Source organism: Rhinolophus ferrumequinum, chromosome 17, assembly GCF_004115265.2.
Source record: "Rhinolophus ferrumequinum isolate MPI-CBG mRhiFer1 chromosome 17, mRhiFer1_v1.p, whole genome shotgun sequence".
NCBI lineage: Eukaryota > Metazoa > Chordata > Mammalia > Chiroptera > Rhinolophidae > Rhinolophus > Rhinolophus ferrumequinum.
This window is the reverse complement of record NC_046300.1, coordinates 33,244,358-33,261,368: the sequence shown is the minus strand read 5'-3', so window position 1 is coordinate 33,261,368 and position 17,011 is coordinate 33,244,358. Positions and strand designations below refer to the sequence as shown.

The 17,011-nt window shown below is 34.9% G+C and overlaps 1 protein-coding gene across 2 annotated transcripts in view; it reads left to right on the top strand.

Annotated features, from left to right (window-relative positions):
* The window catches only part of NPHP3 (nephrocystin 3), a 32,918-nt gene that overhangs the window by 12,258 nt on the left and 3,649 nt on the right, over positions 1-17,011 (top strand). For both annotated transcript variants that reach the window (XM_033132608.1, XM_033132607.1), the window contains exons 10-24: positions 1,375-1,478; positions 2,434-2,548; positions 2,802-2,945; positions 3,392-3,489; positions 4,608-4,710; positions 5,125-5,207; positions 6,668-6,806; positions 9,387-9,551; positions 10,293-10,387; positions 10,876-10,998; positions 12,249-12,438; positions 12,597-12,838; positions 13,872-13,947; positions 15,137-15,264; positions 16,169-16,409. In XM_033132608.1, the coding sequence (XP_032988499.1) occupies positions 1,375-1,478; positions 2,434-2,548; positions 2,802-2,945; positions 3,392-3,489; positions 4,608-4,710; positions 5,125-5,207; positions 6,668-6,806; positions 9,387-9,551; positions 10,293-10,387; positions 10,876-10,998; positions 12,249-12,438; positions 12,597-12,838; positions 13,872-13,947; positions 15,137-15,264; positions 16,169-16,409 (2,046 nt within the window). The remainder of the gene's footprint in view (positions 1-1,374; positions 1,479-2,433; positions 2,549-2,801; positions 2,946-3,391; positions 3,490-4,607; positions 4,711-5,124; positions 5,208-6,667; positions 6,807-9,386; positions 9,552-10,292; positions 10,388-10,875; positions 10,999-12,248; positions 12,439-12,596; positions 12,839-13,871; positions 13,948-15,136; positions 15,265-16,168; positions 16,410-17,011) is intronic.

Genomic DNA, 17,011 nt, shown 5'->3' with positions numbered 1-17,011 from the left:
ACAGCTGTATTTTTATAAGACTTTTATGATTGAGACTATATATTATATTTATGTTGTGGTTTCACCATTTCCTGACTATGGATTTGACTTTCTTTTCTGTAAAATGAGAATAACTAATAGTACCTACCTCACATGGTTGTTGGGTGGATTAAACCAGATAATGCATGTAAAGCACCTGGCACATGATAAATGTTAAACCATTATTATTTTATAAGGGAGATATTCTTACCGTTATTTTATAACTGAAGAACCTAAGGTTCGGATTAGGTTTGCCTAAGAGCACACGGAAAATAGGTTGCAGACTGGGATTTGTATCAAGGTCTTCTGGCACCAAATCCTGTTTTCTAATATAAGAAGGGTCTTAATTTGGGAACAGTGGGTCTATAAATGGGCTTTATGTGGGACCATGAACTAAATTGTTTGGATTTGCAATGTCATAAGGCAGAAAAGCCTTTGCTTCTTTAGAAGCACCATTGCTATCAGTATTATTTGAGTTCCTGGAGAATATATTCTGTATTTAGATTTGACAAACAGAAAAATTGATTGAAAAACTATATCACATAATCATTTATTGTAGTTGCTGGAAATTTCTTCTACCCTAAAGCCAGCCACAAACTACTTAATACAAATTCTTGGAATTCCTTATCAGCTGTCATTTGGACCACTGGTACACTTAATAAACATCTCAACCCCAAGATAACTTTGGAATCTCCTTAGTAAGTACTGAGATATTTTGGTTTTCTGAACGTGTGCTTTTCAGCTCTGAACCAGTTTTTAGTGTCTGGCGAAGGCCTGGGAAATATGGTTCTTGGACTTTGCCTAGAGCTCCCTCAATTTCAGAAAGATCTCAGGTGGCCTGTCCTAACCTGATTCTCTGCAGCAGGTTGGGAGACTCCAAGGCCTTAGACCAAAGCTGCTATTGTTTGGACCTATTCTCAGGAATCCCAGGAAACTGAGGTGGTCTCCAGGACAGGTGTTTGGACTAGGAGATCGAGGTGCCTGTGGGTACCCTCAAGGCCTTCTGTGGTACTTCCTGTGGTTTGGGGCCACAGGGTTAGTGGCCTCCTTGCAGCATTCTGCAAAACACCTGAATGTTGTAAAACCTTGTAGGAATATTAAGTGTTATCCCTCATTCATCATTTACAGCTATACTATGTGTAGAAGAAATTGGGGCCCATTTGCAGTTTACTACTTTGGGCATATTTAACCAGCCATAAAAATAAGCAATTATGAGAGTGCTGTTGACTAAAAACATATTTCATTTCCTCATACTGCTTTTCTCCAGTGATTTCAGAGGATAATCAGAAGTTGACTGTGCTTAGTATTCTAAGATGCCTGTGCTTCCTCTCAGTTTAAAGTTGTTTTTGTTTCTAGTATTACCAGCGCCTTAATGACCTAGTGACAGCACCGGCACCGATTCCTCCCCTCCTGGTGTCTGGAGGACCAGGTTCTGGAAAGTCCCTTCTTTTATCAAAATGGTATGATGCAGTGCAATGAAATTGTTATCGTTGTGACATTTGAATTGCTAAATCCATTCAACAAAGTGTAGTATTGCATGTCTACCTTCCTGCATAATCTGTACTAAAAATTAAAAAAGCAAAATGGAATGAAAAATAGATTCATGCCCTGAACTGTATACAATTGGGATGTTAGAGAGAAGATACAGAATAAGAAAGGAGTAGGAAATGTGAGTGTTTGTGATTGTGTATGTGAATTATGTAGGTCAGAGCTGCGGGACTGCTTTGTAAGGGAGTGGTCAGTGGGACATGGAATCAGGTGAATTCTAGAGAGGATGTGCCTTCTTCATTTTCAATTACTAGCTTCATCTTAAGAGTTTTATATATTTGAAACAAGACAAAGACAGAGTGAAATAAGTCGTAAAGAGTATCAAAATAAAGAATAACCTTTATTATGAATGCAAACTAGTCCTTCAAATTATGGACTAAGGTTCATATAAGCTAATAAATTCTTTTAGTTTCATTTTAGTTCATCAATTTAAAAATAAGTATGAAGAATATTTTATTTCATTCATAATTATTATTTACATTGAAGAATTAGTACATCTTTCTTTGTTGCCCTTTTATTTAAAGTTATGTTGGAAAGTACTATTTTTATATTTAACAAAGAAAGTTATTTTTCCTCTAATATATTTGTAATTAGAGGTTAATGCTCATTTTAGTAATTCTTTAACCTCAAATGTACTATTTTGGTTGACATTAGTTAATATCAGTTTGTAATTAAAATACATCTATAGTTTTTTTAAGTTTATTTAAAAGGGTCTAAGACTGGAGTAAAAATGGGAACGTCCTATATTTATTCAAAATTGGCCATGTGATTGTTGACAGTAGCATTTAGGGCTTAATGCACTGTGAATTCTTTTTTGTTGACAGTCAAGGAGCTTTATCAGTCTTGTGAAAGGTCTTTTTCTTTCAGGATTCAGTTACAACAGAAGAATTCCCCTAACACACTAATTCTTTCTCATTTTGTGGGGAGGCCCATGTCAACCAGCTCAGAGTCTTCCTTGATTATTAAACGACTTACTCTAAAGGTAAAGTATGCGATCTTTTTGGATTATCAGAATTTTTATTTAGATTCAGAAGTTGTTAGCGCTACATACCTGATGATCAACCCGTTTTCAATATTACCCATTTGTTTTGGTTTTTGCATAAGGTTAAAAAATATTCGTGCAATTGGGTCCTCTTGGTGACTCAATTTTGGTTTAACTTACAGAGATAGAAATATTTCTCACCAGCTGTGGTCAAGTGTAACTACTTTAAATTGCCTGTGTTCTCATCTTGCAGTTGATGCAGCACTCATGGTCGGTCTCTGCTCTGACACTGGATCCTGCTAAGCTCTTAGAGGAATTTCCTCGTTGGCTAGAAAAACTCTCTGCCCGTCATCAAGGCAGCGTCATCATCATTATTGATTCTATAGATCAAGTTCAGGTACTGTTTTCCCTTGGTTACCTACTGAGACGTTCAGAAAGAGACAAATATATCAGTAAGAATTATATCAGGCATTTAATTTATATGTTTATTTCTGCTTAATTTCTAGGGAGGAAGCATGTGGATAAAAAAATAAACTATGCCAATAGACACTAGTATCTTATTGGGAAAGACCAACTAAATTTTCCCAATTAGCAAAGATTGTTCATTTTGACTTATTTTTAGAGCCTGGCCACTTCCTTAAGTGTCCAGAATTCAGATCAGCAACAATAGTCTTTTGCCACTTGTTCTTTTAATATTCTGAGATAAGTTATCCAAAAATGAGCTTTTACCCTTAATAGTAATGAGAAACAATGAGAAGTTTCATTGTGCTTGGGGAGATATTATTGGGTTGTTTTTGAAATATTTTGAATTAATAGATTGAATTTTGTTTTTATATTTTTAAGCAAGTTGAAAAACACATGAAATGGCTGATAGATCCACTGCCAGTGAATGTAAGAGTAATTGTTTCTGTGAATGTAGAAACATGCCCTCCAGCATGGAGGTACGATGCTAACTTTAGTTCTTTCAGATTACATAAAATGTTTTAAATACAGACAAGGAAAGGTTTTTGATATGTGTTTGTGTTTTTCATATTTTTTGCAAAAGTGGCAGTGAGGATGGGGAGGGGGGACAAAATCAGGAAAAAGGTGCAATCTGTGAGATTTGGTGGGAGGTTAAATTTGGGCCGTGAGGGAAGTAAAGGCTGGGATGACTCCCAAGTATCTGAGTTGAGAAATTAAGTAAATTGTGGATCCCTGAACTAAATGGGAAGCACAAAGCATGGGCAGGTTTGTTTTCAGAGATGGTTAGTTTGAGTTGTCAGTTATAACTCCGAGTAGTGATGTCTCTAGGCCGTTAAATTTATGGGTGAGGAATATAGGGAAAGGGCTATAGTAGGAATAATAGACCAGACACTTATTATCCTGAAATGCAAGCTCACTTAACAGTCCTCAAAAAAGGGACGTAATGGCTGAATTCTGTGGGGCTGTGTTTCTCAACCTATTTTTGCCCCCCAAAAAGCTTTTTTAATAATTTCTTGCTAATCACCTCCCCACCAAGAAATTTAATACCACACATATATCAGTTCATGCATATAAGTAGATATGTGTGTATATTTGTGCTTAATACATAAAAAGAATGTGTTTTTTTTAACACACACCAACACACACACACACACACACACTCACACACACAGCCCAAAAAACACCACACCACTGAGAATGCAGTGATTAAATTTCAATTGGATTAGAAGTAATTTGTGGACAAAGACTGTCTTGTATTATTCCTCATAGGCTCTAATACCTATGTTTAGTTTTACTGATAGTATAAAAAAGAACTAGAAATATGTTACCACTTCACTATCTAATGTATATGCTGTTTATTCTATAACAGCATTTGTTATGACTCATTGCTGTATCATTAATTGAAAGTAATGATACACATTAGACTGAATGACATAATGTTACTTAATAGGATTACCAGAGATTAGTTCTGCTTATTTTATAAAAGTAGTATAAAAAATTAATTCTTACAATGGATTTTTACCTGTGTTGTGGGTAGATTACAGCTTTTGTGGTATTATTAGAAGAGAATTTCATTTTTCTTTTCTTTAAATAAAAGGTTATGGCCTACACTTCATCTTGATCCTTTAAATCCGAAAGATGCAAAATCTATTATAATTGCAGAATGCCACTCTGTAGACATTAAATTGAATAAAGAACAGGTAAGTATTTTTAGTTGTGCTGCTATTTTATACTCTCTATCAGCTTTCCTATAAAAAACCTTATATGAGACTTAAAATTCAATATAGGAGATCTCTGTGGTTATAAGGAAAATTGGAGTTTAGTAATTTTAACTGCATTTGGTCTTAAACTAATAACAAATATAGAAGAAGCAATAAAAAAGATTTTGGTCTTAAGGTTTACTTTACTATAGTGCATCAAGCAGGTATTTAAAAGCAAAACGGTATTTGCACGTCGACCTTACCTGCAGCCCACCCCCACCTGGCTGTAATGCTGCTGATGAGATGGCAGGAACCATGTCATTTCTGCGGGGATACTTGATGGCTCGGTAGTAAAGACTGCTTAATTCCAGGGTGGTTTTGTAATTTTGTTTTGTTTTTTGGTAACTGGTGCAGGAGAAGAAGCTAGAACGACACTGTCGTTCTGCTACAACCTGTAACGCCCTTTATGTCACTCTTTTCGGCAAAATGATTGCACGGTAAGTGGTGGTTATTTTTCATGACCGTCTGCATGTTTTGTGTTTGTTGCAGACTGCTTCCTCACCATGTGAAATGGAGAACCGATCATTATGACAAGCTCTTGGGCCACTCAGATTCTGTTTGTTCTAACAGCCATACTAACATCCTATGAGAACGTGACTTATGACTGATGATTGATAGCCTGTGAAGTATCAGAATTTGTCCAATATATTTGTGTAATTTTCTTTGGGTATTTGGGTATTTACTTTTACCCTACTGGGGTTGCAAAAAAAGGCCATCTTTGCCCTCATTTGGGGACCACCCGTGAGTGCTCAGTGTCACCTGCCTGAAGCCCCTAGCTTTGGGAAAGTGAGGCGTCAACTGATGCCTAAAAATGTTATTTCCAGTGTCCCTGAGTATCAGTAGGTAGGTATGTAGGTAGGAATTTTCAGTTGTCTCTGATCTCAAATCCTGATAAATCTTTCATCTTAAAATAGATTCTTCTCTTTTAGATATCCATTAGTAGTTTGCTTTTAGATAAGCATTAGAAAGTTTTACTACTCTTCTTCAGTACTGCCTCAGCCCACTTTGTTCGAAACCAGAGGTAAAAAAGATTAATATATTTTTTGGTATTCATCACAATAGATAGTAATCCTAGCACAACTCATATCCTAGACACTGAATCTAGTACTCTTGTCTCTTAATTCCAGTCACATCTTAAGCACCAAATTTGACATGGAAAAAAATCTTCTAAAACTTTGAATTGCCTGCGATATTCCCACTATTTTTTCTCACTGTTCCCTGGTTTGTGCAGCGAATCTGGCCCCTGGGAACCTCAGTAGGTTGCATAAGTACGAGTCAAGAGTGTGAGTCACTTTCTGTACATTTCATAATGTGTATTGAAATTATCTATTTAAGAAGGACTATGGACCATTTTTTTTGGTTTTGTTTCGTTTTCTCTTCTTTACATATCTTTATATTTTAAAAAGAAACTACTGGTAAATATTGTGTAATATTTTAAAACAAACTCCCCTATTTATTGATTTTTTTTAGACTGATGTTTTCCAAATTGTCTCTAAAAACTCTAAATTAAACTCTAAAAAAGTTTAATTTGCATGGCTAACTAATACTATTTGTTTCTAATTATTTTCCTGCGTCCTGTATATAATTGGCATGCTTATAGATGACAAGAACTATGTCTTACCCATTTTCATATTCTATAATATAATGTGTCGTAATTGTTTGACATGTAGTAAGTCCCAACATTTATTTATTGAATTGAACTAAATGGTACACTAAAATAAACTTGATGACTCTAGCAGCCCCATAAAACTACCATTTCCCTGTATCATGGTTTAATTAAATTGTTATTGTCAATTGCAGTATAAAATGTGGAGTCCACATAGTTTTTAATCTACCCTAAATTTTTCACAGATGTTGGCAGTCTGTTACAAATTAAATCTGTTCTCAATTCTAACAGTGCTGGGAGAGCAGGCAATTTAGATAAAATCCTTCATCAGTGTTTCCAGTGTCAAGATACTGTTTCTTTATATAGACTTGTTCTGCAATCTATCCAGGAGTCCATGGCAAATGATATGGATAAAGAGCTAATGAAACAGGTAAAGTGTAATAAATTTATAAAATGAGGCCTATCTTCCCTTATTTGTATTTGTGTGTTGTAATTGAAGTAAAGAGCAAATTTTTGTAAATTTGTGCTTAAATATATTTCAAGCATATAGGAATGTGTGCTACCATAGTGTGCTTCTGGCCAGAAGTGATATCTCAGAAAATTTGCATTTTCCTCCTTATCACTGAGACTGTTCATCTTTTCATGTTTATTGGCTATTCTTGTTTCCTCTTCTGTGAATTCCTTGTTCAAGTGCTTTAAACATTTTTTAACTGAATTGTTTGTCTTTTTGTTATTGATCCATAGGCATTCTTAAATGTCCTGCAAACTGAGTACAAATCCTTTGTTACAGAGTTTGCAAATAAATGTCTTTTTCCTGTTTGTTTCTTATCTTTTAACTTTATGGTGTCATTCATTATACAAAGTTTTATTTTGATGAAGTCAGATTTATCAATCGTTTCTTTTATGGTTTATGCCTTGTATCTTATTTTTAAAATTCTTTGCTATCATAAAAGTGTTCTCATATATATGTTTCCCCTTCAAAGTATTTGACAGTTTTGTTCTTCACGTGTAAGTCTTTTACATATTGATTTATTTTTGTTTATTGTGTAAGGGATGAATCTACTTTTTAATCTTGTATTATGTTTTACTAAATAGTACATCTTTTCTACTAATATGGAATGCCATCTTGTTCAAGTATCAAGCTCATATACTGTGTTTCCCTGAAAATAAGATCTAGCCAGACCATCAGCTCTAATGCGTCTTTTGGAGCAAAAATTAATATAAAATCCGGTCTTATTTTAATATAACATAAGACCGGGTCTTATGTAATATAATATAATATAATACTGGGTGTTATATTAGTTTTTGCTCCAAAAGATACATTATAGCTGATGGTCTGGCTAGGTCTTATTTTCAGGGAAAATAGTATATGTACACATGAGTCTGTTTCTAGGCTCTTTTGTTCCAATTTTGCCTATTCTTTGCCAATACCACAGTGTCTTAACTATTAGAAGTTTAAAGTAAACTTTAGTATTTGGTTGGGCAATCCCCCTCTTAATATTATTCTTCACAATTGTGTTGGCTAATTTCCCATGTGTATTTTTAGAATTGGCTTGGCAGGTTCCGTGAAAACTCATTTTAGAATTTTTGGAATTGAATCTAGAGATTAAGTTGGGGAAGATTATCATATAAATCTTCTTCTTTATGGAAAACTAAATAGCTCTCCATTTATTTAGTCATCTTCTTTAGTTATTTTTTCACTAACATTTTATCTTCTTGCCTATAAAGGTCTTTTATATCTTTCGTTAAGACTTGTTTCTCAGAACTCTATAGTTAAAATAACATTTTATTTTATTGTTTTAATTTTTTAGTATAGTTAGGATACAGTAGTATATTCGTTGCCGGTGTACAACACAGTGATGCAACATTTTTATACCTTATGATGTGATTACCTCACTAAGTCTAGTAACCATTTGTCACCAAGTTATCGCAATATCATTGACTATATTCCATATGCTGTACACTGCGTTCCCAGGGCTATTCATTTTATAGCTGAAAGTTTGTACCTCTTGTTCCCCTTTACATTTTTCATCCATCGAGGAATAAAATAAGCCCTACCGTATTTCCCGAAAAATAAGACCAGGTCTTATATTAATTTTTGCTCCAAAAGACGCATTCGGGCTTATTTTACATTACGAGCATCCTGAAAAATCATGCTAGTGCTTATTTTCCAGTAAGGTCTTATTTTCGGGGAAACACGATATGTTGTCTGATATTAACAGGCATTTGTAGTAGGAAGGCTGTTTTCTTCCACCATGTTCCCAGTATTGGAACTTTGTCATTAGTTTTAATAGTACATTTCCTGCAATTTTAATTTTCACTCAACTTTTGTCTGTATGTATGTTAGCTTTGGCATGCTGGATTTCATATACACTATTGTCAACCTTAAAAATAAAACATTTTGTTAGCAAAATGGGTTTATTCGAGAATAACGGAATTGCAATTGGGGACCAGCAAACTATGACAAAACCAGATGACAAAAGAGAGGGAATTCTTTTATTAGGTTTTAGGAGGAAATTGGGGAGAGTGGTTTTGAACAAAAGTTCACTGGAAAAGAACAAGAGTTCTAGGTTGTGGCAGTTTCTCATTGGTTACAAGCAGTGGTTAGTGCATTATTGGGGCAAGGAGTGATCTTCCTCCTTTTTCTTAAAAGCAGGAGATGCAAATCCCATGTGATTAATATCCTCCCTTGTCAAAATAATTCTTCCTTCTTCCACTGGTTATGCAGGCGGCAGTAGCGGTACGTGCATGAGATGCTCCCCTTCAGGGCTTCCCGACTCCATTTTAAATAACGTTTCCTTTATTTTTTTTCACTGTGTATTATTCTTGCTTAGTGTCTTTTGGGAAGTGTGTTTTATTCTAAAAAGTCTGTTTCTTGGTTTATTAAATCATTTGAATTATAAATTTGAATAAGAAGTCAATACTCTTAAAAGTATTATGGAAATTTTAATAGCTGTTAGTTACCGATAGAGGCACTTGATGATCATTGTTCATTCGTTTTTGTACCTAGATTCTCTGCCTCGTCAATGTTAGTCACAATGGTGTGAGTGAGTCAGAACTGATGGAACTCTATCCTGAGATGTCCTGGGCTGTCCTGACCTCCCTTATTCACAGTTTACACAAAATGTGTTTGTTGACTTATGGTTGCGGCTTGCTCAAGTTTCAGCATCTACAGGTAAATGTTATTTTAATAAGCTTTTTTAACTTATAAATGTCAGCATATCATTGCATGCTATATTATGCTGCATTATGCCATATTATGTTAAATGTTTCAATTACAAGAGAAAATTGAAATCTGAAATTTGACATTACAAAATTTTTTGCAATGATTTTAGGTTAGATGTGCATTTTGGCTAATAGTCTTATGTAGTACCTTTATCAGATGGCTATGACTTTAAGAAGTGGTTTCTTTCTGGACGAGAAAAAATATTTTTTCCAATTTTGTGTTTAATTGAATTGCTGGTATAGTTATATATATTTATGGGTGTGAAATGTTTGTAATTTCACAGGCTTATCTTTCTCCTTTATTGTTTATTGCTTAAATATAATTTACTCTTTTCAGTACTTTTTCAACCCACATTTCTGAGATTTTTTTTAACTGATGTATAATTGACATACAATATTATATTAGTTTCAGTTGTACAACATAACTCAACAGTTACATTTCTGAGATTTTTCATGTATTAATTAATAGTTTGAATTAAATTGTGCTTTGAGTTCTTAAAATATTAGTACAGGAATTTTTATTCTTATATCAGTTTATCACATAAATACATCCTGAATTTTAAAACATTCTAATGCCATTTCTATTATACAACTATGAAATTGAAATAATTGTAAATTCCTTTTTACAAATGTATTGTTAGATGTACAGTTACTTACAGAAAATAGACTGTAGTATTTTTTTTCTCCCTAGGCTTGGGAAACAGTGAGACTGGAGTACATGGAAGATGCCACCATTATTTCTTCACATAGGCAAAAACTAATCAACTATTTCACCATGCAGCTAAGGTATTATAACCATATTCTTTTGTAACTTCTGCTACACACTCTACCTCTTTGTCCTTATTTCTCTTTCTTAGCTTAAAACTTAATGTATAAAACTTTAATTTTTACAAAGAAAAATTAAATCCTCCTTCTATTCTGTTAATGTCAAAAGAACAAAAGATGGTGTAAGTCTTTTACTATCCTGAAGATTTAAACTTAAGTAAAATCAGTGCAGGATCATTTTATTACTCTTATTTTATTCCAGTTAAGTAGTTGAAAAAATGTGTGTGTGTGTGTGTATCTGTGTGTGTATATTTGGGTGCATTGAGGGTTTTGTTTTTTTGTTAATAGTTTGGTTTTAGGAAAACACCTTTAAAGTTTGGTTGGTGGCCCTGAATATCACTTTATTTTTTTCATCGTTACAAGTTTCTGATTTCGATATTAAAGCCCTCTGAAGCCGTCTTATCGCAGGAATGTACTACTATTAAGTGTTGTCCTTTCTCTTTTACTAGTCAGGACCCAGTGACTTGGAGAAGTGCAGATGAACTCCCATGGCTTTTTCAGCAGCAGGGAAGTAAACAAAAGTTGCATGATTGCCTTCTCAATCTCCTTGTGTCTCAAAACCTTTATAAAAGGTAAGAAACATATTTGTAGAACACTTTACCCCAGAAAAACAGATTTAAACAGTTGTTCAGCATAACAAAGAAAAACAGCATTTTTAACTTAGAAATTAGTACAGTTTCAATGCTACCTGAAATCGAAAACAGTGAGGGAGAAATTTAAGACAGTTTGCACATTGCCATGAGATCTTAGAAGAAAAGTAAAAAGATAGAGTATGACTGCTTCATAAAATTAGAGCTGGAATGATCTTGAGATAGCTTTATATCTTCAACCTGCATTTAAGCAGGTTTAAATCTGTATCACCCAGAGAGATGATAACTAAGTGTCAAGGCCTTCAGATGTCTCAGCGTAGTCTTCAAACCAGACTGGTCTCTACAGAGAACCTGACTGGCGTTGAGTTAAAGAAAGGATTAACCTTTTTCATAAATATATTGTTTGTCCTTTCTGGTATGTTTGAATTTGCCAGTGTCAGAACCACACTTTCTTAAGAGCCAAGCTGCTGACCTAGTAAGCCTCGTGAAGGGGTTTTTCTGTCTCACGTAGAAATTCAGACAGTCTCATAACAGCTGTGTAATTTGTTTTTTGCTCCTGAGTGAACTCGCTCAAATTTCTTTGTTGCACCTCGTAACTTATGTCTGATCCCCATTCCAGTTTTTCATGATTCCTTTGAAATCAGATTCATTCTTTAGTTTACCAGCTCTCCCCTCCTAATTAATATCATCTACAGATGAATAAGCTTACTTTTCTTTTTCAATTGTTCGATGCAAATACAAAGTAGATATCCTAGGACAGTTTGCCTATGTTTCATCAGTTTCTTCTTTTCTAATTCCCATCCTTTAATATTGTGTGTTGGGTGAACTCAGCAGTTGACTGCATATCAGGAGGTGTCTAAAAATGATTCTGAGAGATGTCCATCGATGAGCAACTGTAGTATTAATAGAAACAGCCAACACTATGGAGTAGCTGCTGTGTGCTGCAATCTCCATATAGTAACGCCCGCTGCAAATAGTGTCGTTGCCTCTGTTTTGCAGATGAGGATGTTGGTATGTAAGCGGTCAGCCGGCCAGCTTCCAGTTTCCAGGCGTTGCACAGCTGGGCAGCGCTGGCCTCAGATGACAGTCCAACTGTACAGTCTCACCTCACTACACTCTACTCGCCTGCTAATACATTGTCCCTATGAGTTCTGGTCTGAAATCTGGCACTTTCACTCGATCGTGGGTTTTAAAGTTTGTTTTTCATTGACTGCTGTTATTTGTTCGAACAGAGGACACTTTGCTGAGTTGCTGAGCTACTGGCAGTTTGTCGGCAAAGACAAAAGTGCGATGGCAGCAGAATACTTTGATTCACTGAAGCAGTATGAGAAGAACTGCGAGGGCGAGGAGAGCATGATTTGCTTAGCAGATCTCTATGAAACTCTGGGACGCTTTCTCAAAGACCTAGGCCTGCTCAGTCAGGTAACCTCAGCAGGGAGTCAGAGCCAGTGTGGGTTTTCTTGTTTACTCTGCTCTCTGTCCCAGGAGTTCACGCAGCTTTCTTTTGCTATGCTGATCAGATGATAGATCTTAACATCCTTTCACTCACTTTAATGGGCCTTTAATCTTTTTCTCCCCAGGCGGTGGTGCCTTTGCAGAGGTCTCTAGAAATTCGAGAAACGGCTTTAGATCCAGATCACCCACGAGTAGCTCAGTCCCTCCACCAATTGGCAAGTGTGTACGTGCAGTGGAAGAAGTTTGGCAATGCAGAACAACTGTATAAACAGGCTTTGGAAATCTCCGAAAATGCCTATGGTGCAGACCATCCACATATTGCTCGTGAACTTGAGGCCCTTGCAACTTTGTACCAGAAACAAAATAAGTAAGATTTAGATCACTGATCCCCTGATTTTATAATGGGGAGTTACAGTTCTTAATTGTACTCATGTGGTAGGCATTTTTTGTGGCTGTGTACCCTTTCCTTATCTTATATTCTTTTGAATGCACCATGTTGAAACACTCGTTCTTGGTCTGGGTCTTCATGGGGTAAACAAAATTGGAACTGTCTGAATTTTTCAGCTCTATCTGAAAATACATGGAAGACAGAGCATAGACTTTGGAGTCACATAATCACGTTGGAATCCGGGCTCCGTCACTGATTAGCGTTGTAATATTGAGTGCATTACTAACATGGGGCTGCAAACGATCGCCTGCAGGCCAAGTCCAGATGGCCCCCTATTTTGTAAACAAGGTTTTATTGGAACAGAGCTGCATTTTTTCATTTGCATACTGTCTATGGTTGCTTCCTTGCTTTAGCAGAAGAGTTCATTCTGCAGTTGTGACAGAGACTACATAGCCCACAAAGCCTGAAATATTTACTGTCTAACCCTTTAAAGAGAAAGTTTGCTGGTCCCTGGTATAATAAAAAGTATCTGTCATCTATTAGGCATCCACCGGATGGCATCTTTTTCTGTATCAGAAATCATTTCTTTTGAATCATAGTGATACATATTGGAGTTTTTTCTTTTAACTTCTAGAAGTATAGTTTCACACACATTTGTATGAATCTCACATTTATAGTTCACAAAAAATTAGCCTTTTTAGAAGGTGATACAGTAAACAAAAATTTTAGACTCATTTAATTAGGTTGTCCTTTAGAGATTCAAAGTGAGTTAAATCAGGTAAAAATCTGTTAAATGTCAACTCCTTGATGGACTAGATTTGTATTATTAGATTTTGTTTTATGAAGGGTTTTGTGAAAGACTTTTAATTCCATATCACTATCACTTCTAGAAATAATACTGTTTTTAATAGCCAAAAAAGGCTTTACACTAGGTAAGGAGTGCTTTTATCTCCCTGACCTATGATACGTTGGACATTTCCTTTGTGTGACTTTACTTTTTTTTTTTTTTAAGATACGAACAAGCTGAACATTTTAGGAAAAAATCTTTTAAAATTCGTCAGAAAGCTACAAGGAGAAAAGGCAACTTGGTAATGTGAGACTTCTTTTGTGTTGTATTTGAAACCAAAGAGGCAAAAAGCATCTTTGAATACCTTAATACAGATTTTAAAGTGACTTTTAGAAAAGTAATGATTAAAATATTCTTATGTATTTATAATTGTTTAAATATTGGTATTACTAAGAGGTACAACTTAGTAGACGCTTAAAAAGTGTAACTATATATTGTGGTAATCATTTTGCAGTATATATGTAGATCAAATCATCATGTGTACACCTTAATCTTACACAATGTTATATGTCGATTATATCTCAATAAATCTGGGAAAGTTTTTTTTTTAATTTTTGAAAAGTAGAACTATAAAGTGCATTTGAAGGTTAGACTTTGGAAGATGGACTTTAAAGCTGCTTCAGTTCTTTTCTTTAAATGGTTGGAAAAGGGAATTAAAGTAATTTAGTTAACATTTTATGTTAGAATCAAATGCAAAGAAATTCTTATCCTTCAGCACACAAAAAAATTATTTTCATATTTTTAAGCTGCTGACAAGATTTAAATATAGCACGTTTGTTTTGACATAAAATGCTATGTACAATTTTTATTGAAATGTATTTGACATATAACTGTACATTTAAGGTGTACAACATGTTGACCTGTTGTACTTTTATATATTTATATATTTTAGTATGATTGCCATTGGAGTGAGATAGCACCTCTATCACGTCACGTAATTATCATTTGTTTTTTGTGGTGGGAATCATCAAAATCTAGTCTCTTATGAAGTTTGATGATTATAAGGCAATATTGTAGTCTATATTCATAATACTGTGCATTCGATCTTCAAGACTTATTTGTCTACTAAGTTGCAAGTGCTATGTACAATTTAAATATCTGAGGTTAAGATACCAATGAGGTTGGTAAATACGTGCAAGTTAATTCTGTTTCCTGATCATTTTGAAGCACGTTGGGATTCAGTTCAGTGTGCTAAAATATGTCACAATCATTTTCAGGGTAGTTTTGAATGAATTTTGGGATGTGATGCCATGTGGAAATATAGTCATTTTCAGTAACCATTAGATTAATTCAGTGGGATACTTAAAATAATTGAAGTCTATCTTAAAGGGAACAAAAGGGGAAAGGATTTTTTAGGACCCCAGTATATTGTTTCAGGATCAGAGATGGCACTTACTTAGTGATGGCTGTGAATTTTGTGTTTGCTCCAGTATGGATTTGCCCTTTTGCGGAAACGGGCCCTACAGTTAGAAGAGCTTACTTTAGGCAAGGACACACCTGACAATGCTCGGACCCTCAATGAACTGGGTGTTCTCTACTATCTTCAGAATAATTTGGAGTGAGTACCATGCTGTTAATAATGAAAACAAGTACCCATTTTGTCTCTTAGATGCAAGGCTGTTTCACATTTCTGTCGAGTCAGGCTAGAAGAAATTGGTAGAAACCACATTTCATGTACGATACATAATGAACATAGTCACACTTAACAAAGACCGTGGCATTTTTTTCCTACTGTTTCCATTCACCTTTTTTTAGTAACTAAAAAGTTATTCTGCAGCTTTCCTCGTATGTTTTATATGTTTATGAAAGTGAGTTTGTGTAGGTATTGTACATGAGGCCTCCCAGGAAAAGAAAGTCGGGACGAAGGGAGAATCAAGAAAAGAAGGTAGATGGGTGCTAGTTTTATTCTTCAGTTTAATTGGCCACAAAAGACTTAAAATGACATTAATATTTATACTTTCTAAAAAAGAAGTGTTTGGGGGCTTCTTTGGATATCAGAAAAATATAACAAATTTTATACTTTGGATATCAAAAAAATGTAACAAGTGTTTAGTCTACTTCACAAAAGGCCCTTTTATTTAAAATTGTTTAGCACTAACCCCAAAGAGAGAGAGTGAATACCAAAATCTTATGAGTTAGGTCTAATAATTTTAAAGGTATAAAAAGTTTGTTTTGGAAAATATTCATGGGTTTGTTTTTTAGAAGTGAAATGGAGAATTGAGGCAATCATGCAGATACTTTAGGCCCTTCCACTATCAAGAAAGCATTTTTAATTTACTTTTTGGAGAAAAGCAGGAAGGGAAGTGGGGGAAGAGGGAGAGAAAGAATTCTGAGCTGAATCCTTCATTTTAACCATCTTGGATTTGAGAATAAAATTGCCTCAGTTCTCCACCTACCTAGGGCTAGGGAGTCTGACTTTTAGAGAATAAACTGTTTAAACCATTTTGGGCTTTTGTCCATAGAACAGCTGACCAGTTTCTGAAGCGTTCCTTAGAAATGAGGGAGCGAGTTCTAGGACCCGATCACCCTGACTGTGCCCAGTCTTTGAATAACCTGGCGGCTCTATGCAATGAAAAGAAACAGTATGATAAAGCAGAAGAACTGTATGAACGAGCTTTAGACATTCGGAGACGAGCCTTAGCTCCCGATCACCCTTCTTTGGCTTATACAGTGAAACATCTTGCAATCTTATATAAGAAAATGGTAAGTAATCCTTGGCGTGCTTACATGTGTTTTCTAGTATACCAGTTAAACCATAATTGCTATGAGCAACAATCATTTGTCTTCTGATGGATAGATTATTTTCTATGAGCTTTTAAATCATGATTCTGTTTTTTAACCAATAGCTAAGTAGAATAAAAATATTATTTCAGACTTAACTAAATTAGGATTTTGGTTTGGTTTTGTTAACATACATTCTAAATACACATGCATTCCTCAGCATTCTAATTCAGTTTTTTCTTGTATACATTTCAGAAGTTCTGAAATTCAACCAGTGTTGTTTGCTGTTAAATTACCATAAATATAGTGTCATCCGATTGTCAGGGCTGAAGGAGTTTTTGTAGTTGATTAAATGAGCATTTTAATTTCACTCTTTTCTTTGCCTTCAATTAAATGTAACCTTCTTTACCATAGGGTTCTAGCCAGAGCGTTGTTTAGAACTTTAATAGATCTAAAAAAAAAAAAAAAAGCCAGAGAAGTTTGCTTTCACTTAGTGCAGTTAGCAGAGCTATGTAGACTGTCTCTGGACTTGGTGGGACCCTTTCCTGGTCATCCTGGCGCTGAAGGTGTGTTTTAGTAAGAAG